The sequence below is a fragment of the Zeugodacus cucurbitae genome, chromosome 2 (genome assembly GCF_028554725.1).
Source record: "Zeugodacus cucurbitae isolate PBARC_wt_2022May chromosome 2, idZeuCucr1.2, whole genome shotgun sequence".
Lineage (NCBI taxonomy): Eukaryota > Metazoa > Arthropoda > Insecta > Diptera > Tephritidae > Zeugodacus > Zeugodacus cucurbitae.
This window is the reverse complement of record NC_071667.1, coordinates 71,177,241-71,198,996: the sequence shown is the minus strand read 5'-3', so window position 1 is coordinate 71,198,996 and position 21,756 is coordinate 71,177,241. Positions and strand designations below refer to the sequence as shown.

The 21,756-nt window shown below is 31.9% G+C and overlaps 2 protein-coding genes across 3 annotated transcripts in view; one reads left to right on the top strand and one right to left on the bottom strand.

Annotated features, from left to right (window-relative positions):
* LOC105209188 (uncharacterized) overlaps nt 1-21,756 on the bottom strand; it is a 62,343-nt gene that overhangs the window by 6,132 nt on the left and 34,455 nt on the right. The window contains exons 2-5 of the mRNA XM_011179470.3: nt 798-875; nt 540-721; nt 248-446; nt 71-177 (exon numbers count right to left, since the gene is read on the bottom strand). Of these exons, the coding sequence (XP_011177772.1) occupies nt 71-177; nt 248-446; nt 540-721; nt 798-875 (566 nt within the window). The remainder of the gene's footprint in view (nt 1-70; nt 178-247; nt 447-539; nt 722-797; nt 876-21,756) is intronic.
* LOC105209187 (uncharacterized) overlaps nt 5,945-21,756 on the top strand; it is a 45,593-nt gene continuing 29,781 nt past the window's right edge. Inside the window, exon 1 of one of the 2 annotated variants that reach the window (XM_054228995.1) lies at nt 5,945-6,414. The gene's annotated coding sequence lies outside the window, so the exon portion shown is untranslated. Of the gene's footprint in view, nt 6,421-21,756 lie in introns of both variants that reach the window. The other variant, XM_029038294.2, reaches the window with a different exon arrangement.

Sequence of the window (21,756 nt, the reverse complement as noted above, 5' to 3'; positions counted from 1 at the left end):
TGTAATTTTTCCGAGTTTTTTCTTTTTGTAATTTCACACCTTCAAATAAATATTTATCTCTTCCACTCACCTTGAGCACTCTGATCAAATGCCGCAGTCCCAAGTATTTTTTTAGCAGTCGATATAAATCATTTATGAGTTGTGTATTCTCGTGTTCGATTTGTGCCGTAGTCATAACTGTAAACAAGACGGTTTTTATTCCAAAAACAAAAAGTACCTTATGTAAACTAAAAAACGGCTGACTCACCCTCCAAACGCTCCATACGTTCCCGCTTTTCCATTGCCTCCTCGGCCAGTTTGGCTGAAGTCTTCACACCTTCACCGGATTTCTGTGTCTTCTCCATAATCGCACAAGCACGCATCACGTAAGAGGGTACGGTTTCTTGTTTCTCCTGCCTGGGTATGTCAATCAACGTCCAATACTGTGTCTCTAAGCGTATAACATCCTGGAGATGGAAAATATTTTTTATTACAAATATTAATTTTTCCCACGACTTTATTTGGTAGAATCTCTGTATTTCAGATAGTAGCATACTCACTTTTATCATAAGTTTTAGCATTGGATAGCGCTGGAACACATTACGTTGACTCTTCGAATCGCCATATTTGTTCATGAGGTTTATAAGCGCTTTCTTAGCTGTCTCATAGGACTCTTCCAATCGCAAGCGTAGCGCTCTTAAACGTTCATTGGTATCGATGACCTCATCGCGCGTCATGCCACCTGCAAGCAGTTGTGAATTTAAATAAAAATTATTTTTTGAATATTTTGAAAATATTTTTGGAGTGTTCTCTCTTACTTGGCGCTCCCTCGTCCTTGACATCTTGCACAATACGACGTACACTTTGCGTAAATTTCCCCACAAAATTTGTGGTTGCTGAAAATAAAAGAAGGAAATGCGATTTTTTAATAATAAACTTTAAATTATTTTTTTTTTTTACTAAAATCAAATATTTTTATTAAAAATTAAATTTTTAAATTAAAAAAAAAACTGTTGAGAAATTCTCATAACACTATCACTTATGAACTAAATGTAGCAACAGAGAGAACGACTCTAAATTTTTATCTACGATCTATGTGGAAATGAACCAGCCATGGTTGGATTTCAACAACAGTTGGTACATTATGCCAATATAAATCGCATACGAATGTATTATATATTTAGAAAATTTCATTTTTAGAATTTTTAGAATACTAAATGTTCACGACAGTGACTCTGTTGGGTTTCGAACCTGAGGCCCCAACAAAATACCCCGCAACTATTACAGCGCTTTAACACACTCAGCTAATATATAGCAATTAATACTGTTTATATATGCACTCATTAATAAGTTGCAGAGAGAGTGAGCGTAACTATTAATGTTCGCTCTCTTTGTTGATAATCAGATATAGATGGCGCTCAGAACGCTTGTATACAAATGTATGAATGTGTGTATATAACTACATAAGTATTAACCGGAGAATATCATTAACATTGGCTGTCTCTACAGCTGTTACTGCTATGTTAAGTACTATGTTAATGAACATTGATTTTTTTTATGTATGTTTGTTTACTCGCATCGCCATTCTAAACCAATCAACGGCACGCTTTTGTACATATGTTTATAGATTATTATGTTTTTTTTTCTAATAATTGCGATTGTTTAAAAATGTTTTTACGCGAATACACAAGAATTTATCATGGGAAATTTCCCATTCGAATAGTTCTATATTTAGTAATTAAGTGTTTGTATTTATATTAAATAATTTATGAATTTTTGATATCAGCTAAACAACGAGCACATGCCAAATGTTCTAATTTTTTTGCCTATCTCAAACTAATGAACAATGCTGAAAATATATTTTTATTTTAAACTGCGTAATTATAAAAACACAATATTACATAATAATTCATATTTTTTTTTTGCAAAACATGTTTGATATGAGCTCAATATTCGTTATTCGATCATAGTGCGAATGGAATTCAATTAAACAGAAGAATTATTATATTAGGTATGTGTATAATATAGTAAAATATTTCACATAATAACCTACATACATATCTCGTATAGTCTAACAGTATAACGAAAATTATTAAATTAAGTATATGGGGACTATGGACAGCATCTTAATCGATATGCAATAAGAAGTGAAGGTTCGGAGCCCTTCATATCTGGCGACAAGAGTACAATTTCAAAAAGTTTTTAATGAGAGTTGTTCCTGATGGCATTTATATTATGGGCGTGGTTGTGGTTCGATTTCAACAATTTTCGAACTGTACATAACGATGTCAGTGGTAAATAAGGAACCTTTGTGACGTAACCTTAACATTTTTTTCAATCAATTACGTTTCGTAATAGTAGCACTATATCGATATTTCTCCTATAACGGTTTCTTTTTTAAATGTGTGGTTTTTAATGAGGCAATACCTTTTTCGGAGTTGCACAGGAGTTACTTGATTTATAATCAGTTTGGCTTGGTTTCCTTTATAAGGTACAGACTCATTCCGAAACAACGGTGGTCGATTATTGACAAACGAACCCAATTGCTACAAATAGTGGTTGAAAATTGGACCGCTCCATTGAAATTTATTCGAGGCAGTCGCGGCTGTCATTTGCCCGAAATCACGAACACATAATGGCAAAGTCTTATCTTTATATTAGGTCTACAACTTTGTTTCGGCCGTTTTGTTTTGTAAATTTAAGTTTTTGTTTTGTATAAAAACGGTTACAAATGTCGATGAGCCTCAGCAGCACTTGGAATAAAAAAAGAAAGAGAAGAGAAAAGAAAAATTTCCCGCAAATGTCGAGAATTCGGCTCAAAGAGTGACATTTTCAGTTGAGAATAAGTTTGGGATGCAAACAGATCTCTACAAATATTTTGTTGTGTTAATGTTGACACAAATGTCCAAGATCGATATAAAAAATCGATTTAATCGACCAGTGCTTGATCCTAGAGAGATCTATTGGAAAACGGCGGAAGCAAAGTTGTAGATATGTACATATGTATATATTTATGTATATCATCCTATGGCTTCGCGTTTATTTATTATGATCTTATGCTAGCTTCTTGACTATTTTTATAAAAAAGCTAAATTCTAAACAATAACATTAAATTAAATGCGTTTTATTTTGTCTTGAAAACTGCTTGCCTAAAAACACCATTTACAATATTGATCTCCAGAGCGCTAAGAAAGAAGTGTGCCAAAATTTCTTCAAAATTTCCATTTTTTTATTTTTCTACTGGACGGACAGACAATTCTCATCATCTTGATCATTTTCATATATGTATGTATACTCATATATCCAGATATTTAGCTCGATTAGTTTTATGTGTTAAAAATAACCGATATCCAATATATATTAAACAAAACTACTATAGATGAGCGAATCAAAAACAAAAATAATATTTTGAACCACGTTATCACCATTAAAATATGTTATAAATAAATATTTATTTTTATATATATTTTTTTTTTATTTATTTTTTTTTTATTTATACATTTTATATAAATTTTATAAAAGTAAATACTTATTTATTATATTAATTTTATGCGTTGACTCAATTTCAACATTCGCACATTTGTTATCATTTAAAATGACTTACTTGAAACCTTACATAATTCGAACTTTGCTCGTCTACAAGATTAATGTAGGAGTTTGTTTTATTTGGACTTGCTTTTTAACATCCAAGCCCACATCTTGTTGACTCATAATATCCCTTAAAGACAGATGTTAAACAGCATGCGACAATGCACGTTTTTTTGGAGTATTGACTCATCAGAGACGTACAAAGTCTTTAGAGCGTTTAAAATGTTCATTTACGATACATGCATTAATAAACATACATACATATAATGTAGCTAAATCTCTAAAAGCAAAAAATTAATTTGAATAAATAAGCAATCTAACTACAGCGCATTTCGTTTAATATTAAGCAACACACTTTTAGACTTCAGTTTAACATTTGTTATCAGTTATTTTAAAACTGGGCTTTCCCAAATACGTATGAGCTGACTTAGGAATTTGCGGTTGATTAGAAATGTATACTTGTTATCAAAATAATTTGAAGTCGTTATAAATGTAGATGCGAGTGTATATATAATTGAAGGTTTACTTGAAAACCGTGGCCTCATTTCTTTCCTTTTTATGGTATATATACCGATGTTATCCGATAAATTGTTAATACTGGAATTATGCTTAATGTATTAAGGCAGTAGTCTGCTTTAGAAGCCGAAAAAAGCGTTTTTTTTAAGGGAAGGAACTGATTGCGGTAAACGGAATTTTAAGACGATAGTGCACTATATTTAAGGCTTAAAAAACAATATTTATTATTAAAAAATATTGAAATTTTTTCAAAGTTGTAAGTATTTTTCTGGAGCGCCTGGAGTCTGCACTTATAAATCGGTGCCGGTGATCTGAAACAGTCGAACCAAATTTTTTTTTTTTAATTTTTATAAGATTATTTTCTTTATGAAGTAAAAAAATACCGAAGAAGTTATAAAATTCCAAATTTTTTGGAAGTTTGGAAAAAAAAAATCACTTTTTTAAGAAAAAAATTGACTTTAAGTTGCAAAACAAGTAGTTTAAATAATACTTTTGTCCAACTTTTTTAGTTCAAATAGAAGATAATTTAATACTGAAGCTAGATCACTTTGGTTTTTTTCGATCGGACATATACATATTATTTTTGCTATCGCCGGCACCGTTTTCTAACACTTGTGAAAATTAAAACTCGAGAAAACGCGCTTTAAAGGTTTCGGTCCCAAAAAATATAAATATAAAACGCTCGGTCACTAAAACTGCTCTAGCCTCGAAAATATGTCGAATTGGCCTCTGGAATTTTAAAGACATATTCTTGGATAGTTTTGGAAGAGATTTCGAGAAGAGAAATCGATTTTTTGAAGCCTGTAAAGAAGACTACTGCCTTAACCTGTTTTTCAGGCAGCGATACTTGGAACTGCAGCATGTGTCAAATCAAGCTTCTTATTTATGTGCTTAGTTAATCGGCATTAGTTACAAAATTAGATGAGTTGCTTCAACGCAGAATCCAAGGCTTCAGATTTTGTTAAAAAAAATTAAACTTTTATGTGGATACTCTCTCATATAGTTTTGATGGGAATTAAAAGAAGTAGACACCTTGGCTTCAACTAAGTTGATTAGGGAAAGCTCTTCAGTTAGGGAAGTAGAGCAGAATATGTTATTGATGGCTTAGGTGGGATAGCTTGCGATGAAATTCATTACTTACTACTGGAGGCTATAAAATGCATATTATATCAATAAAGAGAGGAAACGTGCAATTAACGAACAGATAGAGAAATTGGTTTAATGCCGGGCTCCTTTTACTAGTATGTTTCTCCCCTTTATGTTCTAGGAATGTAGAACATACATCATATACGGGAAGAGAAAACGTGAGAAATCGTTAAGAGGTACTTTTTTATCTTTTTCAGTTTTCTCAGGTAAGATTGATCATTGGAATATCAGTTGGCATTTCAGTATTGTCTCTTTCTTGTAAAGACGTCATGTGCTGATTGACTTTATGTATAATCAATACAATCGAAACGAATATTTGATTTTTAGCAGGTATGAGTCGTAATAAGTGAAAATTACTAAATTAAAATATTCAAAAAGTTAGAACCGTCTATTTTTTGACTGACAGACTCTTCTTATATCTGTTAATGGTATTTTAACAAATTAATAACAATTAATTTTGAATAGCAATCAACATGTTGTGCGACCTCAAGTTAATGCTCAAAACAGCTTAAAAGCATGGCAACCCGTTAACTACTACACCACATAAAAGCGACGCGATCTTCGCAAACAGGTTGTGGCGCTCATCTGTTGACCGATCATACGACGTGCAAATAACTGAGAGAATACAGATATTCAACCAAAACAGCCACATTATCTATGCAAAGCATAAAAATGTGAGAAAGAATTCGCGTGTAATGATCCGATCCGTGAGCGTTGTGAACAGTGCGAAAAGGCAAGACGAAGCGTTAACAACGCTAAACGAAAGCGCGCAAGCTAAATACCCAAAAACAAAAAAAAACTATCGAAAAGTTACAGTTAATTGTGTATGAGTTTGTGTGTGCCTGCGTGCTTCTAGAGGGCGCGGTAACTGGCCATAAGATAAAAGGTCAAACGGTAAAAAAAAGAAAACCGTCAATCAGCACTACGCTGCAGAATATTGCTGACTTTACGCGTTGAATGCCGAGCTCGTTGCGGCTCATTGGCGTACTGAAAGCAAAGTGCAATAACGTAGCCGAGGAAACCTCGGAAGTAGAGAAATACAATTGTAAACGCTTTGTGTGCTTGTGACGCGAGTTAAAAATATATATAAAATACTCGTGTTAGCGAAAATTTTCAGTGGCTTTTCCGAGAACTACTTGAGACACAGCATCCGACTTCGATTGGCGGTGCATCAGTATAGCGACGGTAAAGGTGGGTAGAAACGCGTAGAACACGAGCGTTTTCTTTTTACTAATTCCTCAAACAGCAGTCGTGCAGAAATGTAGCTTTTTATCTGACATAGTGTCTGCTTCGGGTGGGTGTGTATGTGCACGGGCATATATCTATATAGTCAAGTTGTCTTGCTCCGCAGAAAAGTCAAATATTTACTTATGCTCAGACGCAGTGTGACACATGCGAGCGTGAGCATTTATTGACTTTACTTCTTATGCGGTACACACATTATCTCAATACGAATCTTGCAATCTCACTAAAATATCTGCGGGAGAACATACACTCATAAGTATGCGTTATTTTGGAAGAGCGCTGTGCGAGAGATTGGCTACACTGCGTAACAAAATGTTGCTTACTTGATGTAGATCTGATCGAATTTTTGTATTAGGTCTACAACTTCGCTTCTGCGGTTTTCCAATAGATCTCTCTAGGATCAAGCACTGGTCGATTAAATCGATTTTTTTATATCGATCTTGGAAATTTGTGTCAACATTACCCCAACAAAATATTTGTAGAGATCAGTTTGCATCCCAAACTTATTTTCAACTGAAAATGTCATTTTTTGAGCCGAACTCTCGACATTTGCGGGAAATTTTGCTTTTCTTTTTTAATTCCAAGATACTAAAAAAAGTGCGGCTGAGGCTCATCGAATGTTTTCGGATACGTACGGTGAGGCTGTCCTAAGTGAAAAAAGCCTTAAATTTACAAAAAAAAGGGCGGAAGCAAAGTTGTAGACCTAATATTTTATGTGTTTTTGCTGTTGTATGCAGTTATGTTATAGAGGGTATACATTTTGTAATTTCTTTTTTTCAACTTCTCGATTTATCCAATTTTGAGTGATATTTTTTCTTGCGATGAATTTCATTGTGATTTCAAATGTTTGTTTTGCAATATCATCTGATCCTAATCTTAATGTAGTCTATGGGTCGGAGTCCAGCAAGGTTCTGAAGCTATATTTAACAGTTTTGCGATGTACGGAAATATTTACAACTTCTTCACTACAAAATCATATATCTTAATTTTAGACTCTGAAATATTTAAAATATCCATTCCAGTCGTCTTTACACATTATAAGAACTGGCACTTAAATTATTTTTCGATTCCAAATATTTTATTGGTATATGGAGACTATCCATATATAATGGTTTCAAAATCAAGGAACGCGGATATCATGAAGGTAATCGAAATAGTACGAGCTCTTTGATATTTAATATTCTACCTATAAAATATTATGATATCGATACTCAGACTTGATATAAATGCTCAATACTTAAAGTCGAATAAGTACTTAAATAGTTTTCTTAATAAAAAATCAACACTGAAAAATAATATATTTTGGAAAATTTTTCTTCGAGAGAATTCAATTATGTGTAATAAATCATAATATTTGCCTCCGGTGGGTGAAAAAGATTTTAGGACTTGGGTTTTTAAAACAATTTGAGTTAATCAGAATACCAATTTTTATTTTCTAAAAATGTATTCTACCTTTTCATATGATACCAGAACTCTAAATGTAACCATACCGTAGTACTCGGTACACCAAAACAATCGTTACTTGACAAACACAATAATTACTGAACACAGAAGATCGTAGATAATTATCACATGTTAATGAATGCCATCTGTTTCTAAGCGATGAATCGCTTTAAAGTTTTAACAGTTGCCGTAATGCATCCATCGTACAATCGGTCATTACTGAGCTTAAAGTTGAATATGGCCGCACATTGCTTTCATCTGTGGCGCGCGCGATTGTTCGTACAATGATCTTGCTTTATATTTATGTATGTTTCACGAGGTTGTCGATAAATCTACGGCCATATATAAAGATACTTGTTATCTATAAGTAGATATGTATGTATATATGAATGTTGGCGTCATATATCAACAGTTATGGGCGCAAATGTTGCATTCACTTGTGGATCGTTGGCCTCTGTAGACAAGTATTATTTTGGAACGAGGCCACTGTGAAGAAGTATTCTTTACAAAAACAACAAAAAATTTATGAATTTTTGCATTCCTACAGTTTAAGTACTTGAGTTTTTCCATTGCAGCCATGAATACGTACGATTTATGAAATGTAAATATAAATAAACTTAAAAGTCTTGTGAATTTTTTTTATTTTTTTTTAATATTACCCGAAATTATCTTTTTTTCATATCGATGAAAATAATCGATTTTTACTATTGTTGATATTTTTATAATTTTTTATAATTTTATATATATATATATTATAATAATTGCATATTATACTAGTGAATTTAAGTACTTATGCTACAATGTAGACACAACATAATTTTTTTGCTTTCTGGTGGCGTTGTATACAATGTTCGTGAGCTGATTTTGTTATGATATGCAAGCATATAATTGTATTTTATTTATTATTTTATTGATATCGAAATTCGCAGCGCAAGCAAAATGAATTGTTTGTCTCTGCTCGCCATTACGCTTTAAGCTCGCAATAAATTCTACTTCCACACAATAAGGCAGCAAAACCAAATTCTGTTATACCGACTAAAAAATAATGTACATATGTATATATAAATATATATAGATATAGATGTATGTATATGAAACTATGTTTATACTCGTATGGACGCGCTATCACACTTTTTCATTTTTATTTACTTAATTTTATACAGTCTTGCAAATTTGGCCGTTGACATTCGTACGTAGAAGTTCAGTAGTAGTTATATATATAATACATAGAGACCCATGTGTATATACAATTCTTTGTAGACTCTATAAAACTTGTAGTTGCGAATGGAGGTCAAAATAATTACTTATTGCAATTAAATTTAGGTGTACGGCAGCCCTGGGGGAATCTTAAATAACATAATTCCAAATGTGAAAGCTTTGAGAAATATTCTATTAATATTTGACTTTGTAATGAGAAGAAGTATCTTATAGTATGAGATTTGATAGTGATTATTAAAATTAAAAAAAAAAACAAAATTTTTTTCTTAATTTTTTTCTCAATAGCTTAAAAGCAAATATCGATAATATTTTTCTAAAGTATGATTTGTAGGTCAAAGGCTTATCGAAAACTTTCTCAGAAGATAATAGTTAACTTCAAAATTGTTCGACTTTTAAGGGGTTGGGCTTTTAAAATTTCAAAATTTGAAAAAAATTGTATTGTCATATTAAATAGTGTAATATGTTCAAAATATTATCCAAAAATATCAAATCACTCCTAGTAATATTTTAAAAGATATACTCTTTGGAAGTTCCGTCATCAGGCCACGTCAGTACGATTGTAATAGTGTTTTTTAGCCAAATTAATTGATCAATTAAAATTTTTATTGAGAAACCCTTTTTTGCCTTTTATACTGCCGACTACTCGATAACAGATCAGCTGTTAGACAATTGTTTTTGCTTTTCATAAGAAGTTTCATCAGCTGATTAATATTTTTAACAGCGACATCTGCCGTAGCTTTTTTATCAAAAAATTCATCGCAGACAAAGAACGTATATCGTGCGTCTTAGTCCCAAAGTTCAATTCAAAATAAAAATAGAATTTATTTGGTATGGTAAATCGATCTCAATAAGCGTTTTACTCGAGCAGAGGCCAGTTAACCCTTTCATGTCAGAATTAAAATGGGCGGGGCTAACATTTTTTTTAGGACAGATATATATTAGTCTTAACTCAAATATGAAGTGATAAAAATTTCAAAGTCCTATGTATCCTGGTTCATTAGTTACAGGATGTTGCTTATAGGCACAAATTAGATTATTATAAAAAAACTAAACACTTTTTTCGTGAAAATTTTTTTTTAAAATAACTCTCTTATCTTTACTTATTTATATAGTTCATTTTTTTTTTAAATAAAACAATTTTTTTTTATGTTTTTGAGCACTTTTTGTATAAACAATTCAGTATAACTTTTTCGCGAAACCGATTTTGAGAATTCCACTCTGCGGAGAAGGCCTACTGAATGAATACGTGCACAGCTCATTACAAAAAATGTAACTGTAAGCTTGCACAACACATAAGTCTACATAATTGAAAAAACCGCTGGTCAAAAATATTTAAATAACGAGAGTTAGAAGCCGATAAGTACAATGTTGCCTATAGGCAACATTTGGCATGAAAGGGTTAATAGATCAATTAGCTCCTGTCTAAAAACGTTATAAAACTTTAGGGGCATTTATCCCAAAACTCAATTTTTGAAGTTCGTGAACACGATTTTGTTGAAATTTTGCACACATCTTCGGAATAACATTATATAGTTAATGAACGAAGGATTTTTCTATATCTTTATTCTAACTATTTTTTCGAGCCAATATATGCCTAAAATTTAACCAAAAAAGTGAGTTTTTTTGCTTAAAACTTTGTCAAAAATTCAACTTTCAATATTTTCTTTTCCCTTCGTTCATTAAGTAGGTCTATCCATGTACTATCGAAATATCTTTGGTTTATTGAATTTAGAACAACCAATCATGAGTTATGATGTCCATCGCAAGACCTTTTCTTTTGGTCACGTCATGTGAGATAAGATGCCAAAGGCTGAATTTTCGGAATTTTTAAATAAAAATTTCAGAAAAGACTCTTGAAATATTCAGAATTATTTAAATGAAATATATGATTATATTATATTAAAAAAAGATTGTAAAAATACCCTTGTTTTTCGCCTCTGAAACCCACCTAACCCCTTAACAGTCTTTTGAGCTTTTGATGCTCTCATAGCTGTAGTTAGGTCTAGAAGCTTTCTCGTCTTAAAAAAAATGGTAACTCAAATCTCAGAAAAGAATTTGTTCCTATAAAAACATACTTTAAAAGTAAATTATTTTTTTCCTAAATCCAGTATAAAAAGTTTATTCTCCATTTTTTTCGTGTCATGGGTTCCAAATTATGACGCATATTTCCTACTGGGCATGCATAGCATATGTTAAGTACTTAATTGCGTATATATATCTTGCCAATTGTGACAGATTTATTGTATTAATTAATAATTATAATTTATATTGTAGTCTGCGAGTTCAAATATATATATATATATATATACAACAAGGATTAACAAGCATTAGCAATATAATTCCAAATTACGAAGTAATAAAATTGCATTATAATTTGGGTGAAAAGCCAAAAATAAATCTGTATTTAAATAAATTGTGCATTTAATTACCTCGCTAATAAATACCATAAATATCTTTTCGGTTTATAAACAAAGGTTTTGTGGTTGTGTTAAAAAATGTTGGCAAAATTAATTACTCAAGTTGAAACCTTGAAAAGTAAGTTGTTCGATATATACAATTGATGAGATTCACAGCAGGTTCTTGGGTTTTATGAATTACTTTTGTTTATTAGATCTGGAAAAAAAATGTATACATATATAGAATTTGTTTATAAGTTTGGTATTGCACAATTTTGTGGAAATATACAACAAATTATTTAGTTTATGGATTTTTTTGATGGAACCACAAATCAAGGTCAAGCATTTCGAACTAAGCACTTATGTCTGCAGAGCACTTGTTTCTTATTTTTTATCGCTGTTAAGGGGTTTAATTTCATAGTCTTTATGCTAACAAGTATTTTGGGAAGTCTCCGAAAACAATGTCAGCATAATTACGAAAGTTGTGATGATTTGAAGTCAGCGCGCCTATAGTTAATTTTTTTCTTCTTTTGCGTTTTTTCTCAAAATCACATTTTTTGAGACGGTGTACACGATAACTCAAAAACTATTCAACCGATTCATTAAATAAAAATTAAAATTGATACATCTTCCTAAATAGATTTTCCACAAAGTGACGTGGGATTTTTTCGATTGAATAATTTGAAAAATTTTCATTAAATTTTTTATACGGAATTTTTCGCCAAAAATAAAGTAAATTTTTGAAGTACAATCATGTACACCATCAAGAATTGCTACGGAAGTGTTAATCAACGCCAATGCTTATATCTCTGCCATTTTTAATTAAAAACATTGTTTTTTTATAAAGCGTAAGATATATATTAACCTAACCCATTTCCTCCCATGGTACTCGCTTGAGTACCAGAAAAAAATATTTTTGTTTAACCAAGTGAGTATAATGGGATCGAATGGGTTTCCTGTACCATTTTTTCTGTACCTAACCGAGTACAATGGGAGGGAATGGGTTAAATTAGTAATAAATGTAAACAAGTACTACCTCAAATAGTTTTGTCAAAAAAAATTCTTAAAAACCCATCCGATTTTCATATGTTTAGGGTGGCGTAAGCCCTTAATTAACTTGAACTTAAAAAAGTTGAAGTTAGAAAAAAATGTACATATATGTATATACAGGCAGGTTCTGTAATTCACTTCCGAGTGAAATTCAAGCAAATTCACTTTCAATCCGATATTTGGTATATTTGGTGTACTGAATTTCGCTTTTACTTTTCAAATTCCAAATTTTCTTCATTTTCACTTTCACTGGGATTGCAGAATCTGCCTGATAAATATGAAATTAAAAGGAATATGCTGTTTTCTGAAGCTCACGGGACTTGTTGTTAAGAAATACAATTTTTGTTTTGTCAGTGACAACTGTAGTTGTCCCTAAAAGGTTCGAACTTCGACAGTGACGTCGTAATAAAGTGAAACATATAATTTAAAAATTATTAAATAAAATTAATAAAAATTAATAAAAATAAAATCCATGGAATTTGACATTTAGCATGACAGCTGACAATTTCCCTGACAGTATATCAATACAGGGTGCTTTAGATATACAAAAAAATATCCACCCAAAAATATTCAATTTTTAATATAAAAGTTGAAGTTTGAAATTTGCCAAATTCATGAACTCAGAGTGTAGCCCTGCCCCTATAACTTCGCATTGACTTGTACTACGTGTTTGTAGTATGTCTGTATTCCCCAAAATCTACATGTACCCGCATGTAGAAACATGTAATTTATAGAAAAAACGTACAATTTAATTGCGCTAATGAGCATTTACACCTTCATAATATTGTTGCAATTCATTGCGTGCCTAGTTTCATAAACAAATAATTAACTGAGAACGGAACGACGTTTTGAAAATAAATTACAAACACACAGGAAGTATCTAATAAAGTAAATTATAAAAAAAAAACATTATTTGCATGGAATGAATGAAGGCAAAGAGTATCAATTAACTATTATATAATTGGAGTTAGTAGAGGAAGCGCTTGCTCAACTCAGAACAACAGTTTTGGTGGCGAAAAAATATTTGAATTATAACATGGTTGTAGCATGCGCATTAGGGTGCTCATAAATATGTGAATAATTAAGAAAATTATTTGAATTTTTTTTACTATACTCTATATCCTAGTTAATGAGTCATTGAAAAGTAAGATATTTTGATGTTTTATGATGCCTGTTTATAACACCTGTTGTAAATTTTAGAATAATTTTTTCTGCCAAGAAAGAATGATTGGTTAACTTTAAATAGCTATTTCAACACTTTTGGAACTAATTTTATTTAATTTTTTATTCTTATCAAATATTGTTCCTAATTCAATAGAACTCATCGCTTTCGCGTTTCTTTATTATATTGTTGTTGTTATGATCTTTAGTAACAAACGTAAGCTGCTTAGCGGGTTTTTCCAGAAATAACGCCAGTAGTGAACCAAAGCTTAATTACTGCCTTTTTTTTGGGTGTCTGACGTAGTCTAATTTACATGTTAATTTATTTGGTGGTTACTAAACGAAAGCTGGTATATTTAACATTTTCTATATATTTACTAAATATGTACAAATAAACAAATAACAAGTAAGGAAGGGCTAAGTTCGGGTGTCACCGAACATTTTATACTCTCGCAATTTATTTATTTAATTTTATTAATGCAACATTTGACCCACATATTCGGTATATATATGTTATAAAGTCTATTGAAAGTTGGAAACCCTATATTAGGTATATGGGTGATAGGGAAGTTATGTCCCGATTTCACTCATTTTTAGCAACGAGACATATTATTAGAATAAACATATTCCCTCTGAATTTCTTCAAAATATCTGAGAGAGTTAACTAAATTTCCGGTAAAAAATTTGTTAGAAGCACTGAGATCCCCATATGCGATATATAGGGACATGAAAACTTATGCACCGATTTCAACGAATTTTAGAAGGGCGATACCACTCTTTAAATGCAGTATTTTTGCAAAGTTCTGCTCCGATATCTTTACTAGTGTTTACTTATATATATTGTAAAGTAAACGATTCATATCGACTTCAAAGTTCTGGTATATGTGAAGTAGTTGTGGTTGAGAATCGATTTAGACTATTTTCACAACATATCATAGGGAAGCTAGGAAGATATTATGAACCGAATTTCATTTAAATTGGCTGAGTAGTTTCGGAGATATGGCTTTTGATCCATAAGTGGGACGGAACCACGCCCATTTAAAATTTTGTATAGCATTTTGAGTGCAGCTCTTCTGTACCATCTTTATAATGAAATTTAAGGTATGTGGTGGTTTTCCTTACTGAATTACAGCATTTTTAGTAATTTTCAACATAACCCTTTATATGGAAGGTTGGCGTGGTTATAATCTGATTTCCTCTATTTTTGGACTGTATAAGGTAGTACCTAAAAGAAACGACTCTATAAAGTTTCCTTGATAGAGTTTTAGTAGTTTGCGAGATATGTACAAAAAACTTAGTAGGGGGCGGAGCCACGCCCATTTCCCCAAAAAATTACATCCAAATATGACCCTTTATAGTTCGTTCCTTCATACCAAATTTTACTTCAATAGCTTTATTTATGGCTTAGTTATTATCTCTTATATGTTTTCGGTTATTGCCATTTTGTGGGCGTGGCAGTGGTCCGATCATCAACTTCCATCTTCGAACTTAACTTTCTTATGGTGCCAAGAAATACGTCGTCCAAGTTTCCTCAAGATATCTCAATTTTTACTCAAGTTATAACTTGCACCGACAGACGGACGGACAGACAGACATCCGGATTTGAACTTTTCTCGTCACCCTGATCATTTTGATACATATAACCCTATATCTAACTCGTTTAGTTTTAGGACTTACAACCAACCGTTATATGAATAGAACTATAATTCTTAGCAACTTTGTTGTGAGAGTATAAAAAGAGAGAGAGGAGCATTCGATGAAGTTGATAGAACAAGTTATATTATAATATGTCGCTTAGAACTTGAAAGCCAAAATTCTTGCTTGTGAAACTGCTTTAATTATATTGCATATTCTTAGCAATCTACATACATATCTAAACCGCACAATCATTTTTGGGTTTTTTGGAAATCAATTTCTTGATAAACGACTCTTAGTGTTGAAGCTTCGCAGCTTTCTTCGAATTGTATATTGATGGCTTGATACTTTGACTCTACCACTGGCTACAGCTACCCACTTGATAATAAAAAAACAAAAATTCAAAGCAAATTTAATAAAGGTCGTGGAACCACGATACTGCAATTTCTTCATAAAAGATACACTTGGTGTTTTTTGAGCACATATGCTCTATGGCAGTGTTTTAAAGAGAGCGAGTGCTTAACATATTCCCACCAAAATCATATCAACGAAATAACCGCCAAACAAATTTGGAAAATTAGCGAACCATTGCAAATTTATGTTAATGATCAGTAAATATATATAAATACAAATGTAAATATATAGGAAATGCATATGTTCAAGTGTAGTGACCGTTGCCAAGACCCGAGTCGACCTTGTGACTACTGTGAAAACGGCAAAGTGACGTATAAACAAATCATTTGCGAGTGTGATGTGTAGAGCATCACTTTGTTTTTTGTCATTATTGTTGTTGTCTTGCTTTAATAATAGTTTTCGAAAAATGCGAAGCAAACATCAGTGAGCGAATTACCCAACTGAGACGAATAAAATCTGTGTGTTTTTTGTGTTATGTTTTTTTTTTTTGGAATTTTCGGCTTTGAGAGAATATCCAAAGCAAGCTCTAGATTAAACTTTCCGGCTTTTTGTTTTCGTTTTTGGTGTTTTCTCTTGTTTTTCAAATCGTCTTCTTTTTTGTTTACTGTGTACTCAGTGAACATATGAAACTACTCAACTGTTCGCAATGTGTGTGGGGTCAGGGGAGTTCGTGCAGCATACACACACACACACACACACACACACACGAATTCATTCATATGCATATGTCAGCTACTTGCATTTTCTTAAAATATATGTATTTTCTCGTGTTGTTGTTGTTTTCCTGTAATTTCTCTCTAAAGAATTCACTTGCATGTAGTTGTTACACTTTTATGTCTGTACGTGTCTGTCGTTTTGGTGCTTTAGAGCGACATGTGGTAACGCTGTTGGACCAATGGCTTTTTCATTTCTCACAGTTCTTTTTTGAATTTTGTTTCTCTTTGTTTTGTATTTTTTTGCTGTTTTTTTTGGCAACAGCAATTGCATTTTAACGCTAACGTCACGCTATTTGAAGGCACTTGAAGCTGCTGTGCATACGAGTACATACATATACACTTTTATACCACATGTTAGTACGAGCATATATTTTTATTTCGAAATTTCTTTCAGAACAATCAGTCAAGATACAGACATATATACATACACCCAGATATATTGTCCCAATTTAAAATACTACGCACTAGCAGGCATGCGAAAACTCAATCAAGCAGTGGCATCTGTTTGTTTAAATACTGGCTCTGCAAGCATCACTTGGATATAAATTCAAAATTTTGTATTTGCTTTTTTTGTTTTTTTTTTTTTTGTTTATTTTGTGTAATCGTTTTTATTTCCACCGAGTGGTAAAAACGCTGACTAGTCGTACGTTTTTGGTATGACTAGGTTTCCATATCTTTTTTTGGATACTTATATTTCTCCCTTCGCCTCGTAGTCCTCTAACGCTGATAAAAAATACAGACTTTTCATACTTTTCTATAACTAGTTTGTGGAATCTTTTGTAGCAAAACAATAATTATTTAAAAGCACCGTCTCATTAATCTCTGGTTTCTTCAACGATCTTACTTTCATTGCTTTTGTTGTTGTTGTTGTAGCTGGAGATTCATCCATACATAGTCATTCCAATATCTAAGTAATTTTGAGAAACTCTGTAGAGTTTACAGTCTTTGGACGGAAAGAAACCCGGGTTCGTTCAGGTTACGTATACTCTATTGTCTTTGCAAGCAGGTTTTGACTTTGAGCAAGTTAATCGATCCGTTCGGAGGTTTTATTTTCGAGAACATTAACAGTTGCTCGTAGACCTGTTTGACGAACAAATATTGCTCTATAAAAGAATCTCAGTTCTTTCCATAATGGCCTCTCACTGTACCATCCCAATAAATTCCTAATTACACTAAATAGTTAAATTAAGTAATCTGGACAAATTCAGTGTGAATCTGATCATATTTGTTAGTGTTGTAGCTTCGATATTTACCGTATCTATAAATAGTATTAGGTCTACAACTTCGATTTTTTTTTTAATTTAAGGCTTTTTTTGCATAAAAATGGTTACATAAATGTTATTCAAAATATTGGCCGTCGCTAGCTACTACTTTTGACCATCTTTCTGGCAGCATGCGTATTCCGTGCAAATGTCGAGAATTCGGCTTAAAAAGTGACATTTTTTCAGTTGAGAATAAGTTTGGGATGCAAACAGATCTCTACAAATATTTTGTTGGGTTAATGTTGTCCAAGATGGATATAAAAGATTTAATCGACCAGTTCTTGACCCTAGAGACATCTATTGGAAAACGGCGGAAGCAAATTTGTAGATCTAATAAATGTAGGAGTAAACCCCGAACGTATTCTATATCTAATACCTTGGGCATTATTGTTGTCAATCATTCGGAAGTCTTTAAAAAAATATAATCCCAGGTTTAGCTATATAGACTCTACGAAATTTTCATTAAATGCATTTGCATTCATTTTATTAAATTGCAAATGAAATCATTTCAATTGCAATTTTTTGCTTTACTTATTTATATAAATTTTATCGTACCTACATATAGTACATATTTGCGGACAATTAATTAATGAGCTTTCAAAAGACTGCTTTGCCATTTAATTATTGCCATTTATGGATGAATTGTTTATTTTTTTCCATTTTTTTTTATTTGTTTGATAACCCCCCAGGCGGTGCTGGTCATTTAAAATACGTCAGTGGGATTGTTGCGGTTACAGCTGATTATGCCGGCATGCGACCACTATTGGCGCACATACATCGTATGAACACACTTAATTCACACACAAATAGTTCAGTAAATATATAGTTATATATATGAATAAGTATACTTAATTATTGTAGACTTAATAGTTTTACATGAGTGAGGGTAGGCTAATTATAGACTTTAGCAAGCTTGTTTATTTAAGAGTGATGAACGAGAGCATTGTGTGTGACATATTAGAACGTGAACTATAATTCTTTAGAGAAAATTTGTAAAATATTAGTGCTTCTTATACTAATTCTGCATTACCTGATCAAGATATTGACAGCGATGTTTCTAAGTATTAGAATAAAAAGAGATGGTGCTATCAAATATTCCACCGTGATGATTAGGAAGGAATATATTTTAGTCAAGACCGTCTGATAGTCTATTTCAGTTCAAACTTAAGATGGTAAAATATAGATGGAAAAAACGTTTTTTTAGCAATTTTTTTTGAAAGGGAAGGAAATGATTGCTGTAAACGGAATTTTAAGACGATAGTGTACTATATTTAAGGCTTAAATAACAATATTTATTATTAAAAAATATTGAAATTTTTTCAAAGTTGAAAGTATTTTTCTGGAACGTCTGGAGTCTGCACTTGTAAATCGGTGTCGGTGATGGAGGTCGTGCGATGCATCTGAAACAGTCGAACCAAATTTTTTTTAAATTTGTATAAGTTTCTTTTCTTTATGAACTAAAAAAATACCGAAGAAGTTGTAAAATTCCAAATTTTTTCGAGGTTTGAAAAAAAATTCACTTTTTTAAGAAAAAAAAAAAATGATTTTAAGTTGCAAAACAGGTAGTTTAAATAATACTTTTGTCCAACTTTTTTTTTCTTTTTGCTATCGACGGCACCGTTTTCTAACACTTGTGAAAGTGAAAACTCGAGAAAACGCGCTTTAAAGGTCTGCCTGAGCATGCGCACCTGCTCGACGCTCGGCCACTAAAACTTCTCTAGCTTCGAAAATATGTCGAATTGGCCTCTGGAATTTTAAAGACATATTTTTGGATTGTTTTGGAAGAGATTTAAAACAAAACAAAAAATCGATTTTTTGAAGCCTGTAAAGCAGAGCCTTAATAATGTATTTTATATATTTCCAGTATATACACACAGATTTCTTAAAAGTTCCTCGTGAAAAAGTTCAAATATCAAATTTTTATTCGAAAAATGTATATGTAAATATATATATAAGGTTTATATTCCCAATAATTTGATTTCACTCTCAATTTTATGACCGCACGTAAAATTTCGCTGCATCTTCACCCAGATAAGACATGAAATATAAATATTTATTTTATTACTCTCACCACCGTGCTATTTTTATGCTTTCTTATCACTCTGCAAAGAATATCTGCCACGCTCGTTGCTTTACGTAAGCATTTTCCGCATAGTAAATATTCGTGATTCAACCAATTTTTGATTCATAACACTAGGTGTTGCAAGATATAGCTATAAGCAAATTATATCACTGTCAACTGGGAACAATAATTATTTTTTTGGCGATCTGCCAGAGTTAGTTTAACCTTAAGCCACACATTTTATTAATAGCAATTTCTACGAGGAAAATATATTCAACTTTTTTATAGCGTACAAATTTAGCGCCAATAAAATTAGCAATAATTTGACGAAGCTAATAAATTTCATTCACTTGCATATACATACATATGTTTGTATATCTAATGCAATGCCGCATTATGTCATCAACTTTGACACTTGTCATATGTCAAAATCTCACCATTTGACAGCTGCAATATACAGTTATTTATATTTATTGTGCACACTTGATAGTTGTTGATTTTGTATTTGTTGTTTGGCAGTCAATATCAATGAGTTGCATTCATTATATTTTCAGCGCCGATTACTTGCTTTATTCTTTATGCGATTTATTTTTAGTTTATATACATATATATTTCTATATACACTTATAAATAAACGTTACACGCCCCCCATATTCGCAAGCATACAGCACTTGCACTCCGCCTTAATTGTTTTAATCTATGGGGGGAAAACCGCACAAAATTTACAGCTGTTGTGAAGCTGTAAGCGCCCGTTGCAGCGGCACTTTTTTATAGTGTTCCTCCATATAAGTCATTCAATATTTGCTGTGAAATATTCGCAACATTAAAACCATATGACTGATAGCTACTTGTTCCCATATAAATTATTATTTTTTTACTTCGAGCATATAAATGTCAGTTCATTTACAATTTGATTCAAGTTTTCCGGCCCTCGGAAATATTAATTTTGAATTAAATTCAGCTTGAATATCATGTGGCTTCGTAATTAATTACTTGCACTGCTGAAACTAACTGTATGTATAGTTGAGCGACTACTCTGTAATAAGCCGAGTACTCTAAAAACTTAAACTGGATAATAGAGTACTCCAAAATTCGTCACATATCTTATAAAATCATATATCATAGTTAAATGTAGATCATTTAACATTACAATGTCCTAAAACCTCACAAATACTTCTTCCAAAATCGTACAGACAATATTTCGATACGCAACATCATAAGCGTGACGAGCTGTCAAACTTTTCTGACGTCACGCACTAAAATAAGTTTATTTGACAGAAAAAGTAACGGCTGTATTACTCTTGGGTTTCGTAACACTTTCTTACAAGCAGTCGATAATGGCGATCATAAAAGCACAAGCAATGATCGTATAGTGAAGACATTATGGAAGAGCATTTAAAGAGATATGAAATCTTACAAATCAGAATTCCAATGAAACGCTATGTTTGGACAACTTGTTGAATTCATTGTTTGAGAGACAGTTTTATACTTTTTGCAAAAAATATCATGAGTCAATGTAATGAAATCTAGTTTTTGCTGATATCATTTAAAGCATATGTTATATATAACATTAGCATGTGTTACTCGAGACGTTATAAAGTTCAGTTTATTACAGCTTTATACTCATAATACTTACTATGTAGTAGTTAAAAAGTGCGAGCCGGGCGCACCCGTGACGCATAAGTTCATCAATCAATGTGAGTTTATTTTGAGAAGCTGTTAAATTCATTAAGAATTACAAATTCATTAAGATTTTTACTGCTGAGTAGTGATTTGAATAAACATGTACAGACCTACATTTACAATGACTAAGTTTCTATGTTGCTATGTTCGAAATTATTTACAATTCTTGATTTCTGACGAATTTTGCATCCAGCATCGGGTAGTTGCATTTCATTTTCATTGATCATCTTCGGGATTCCTAA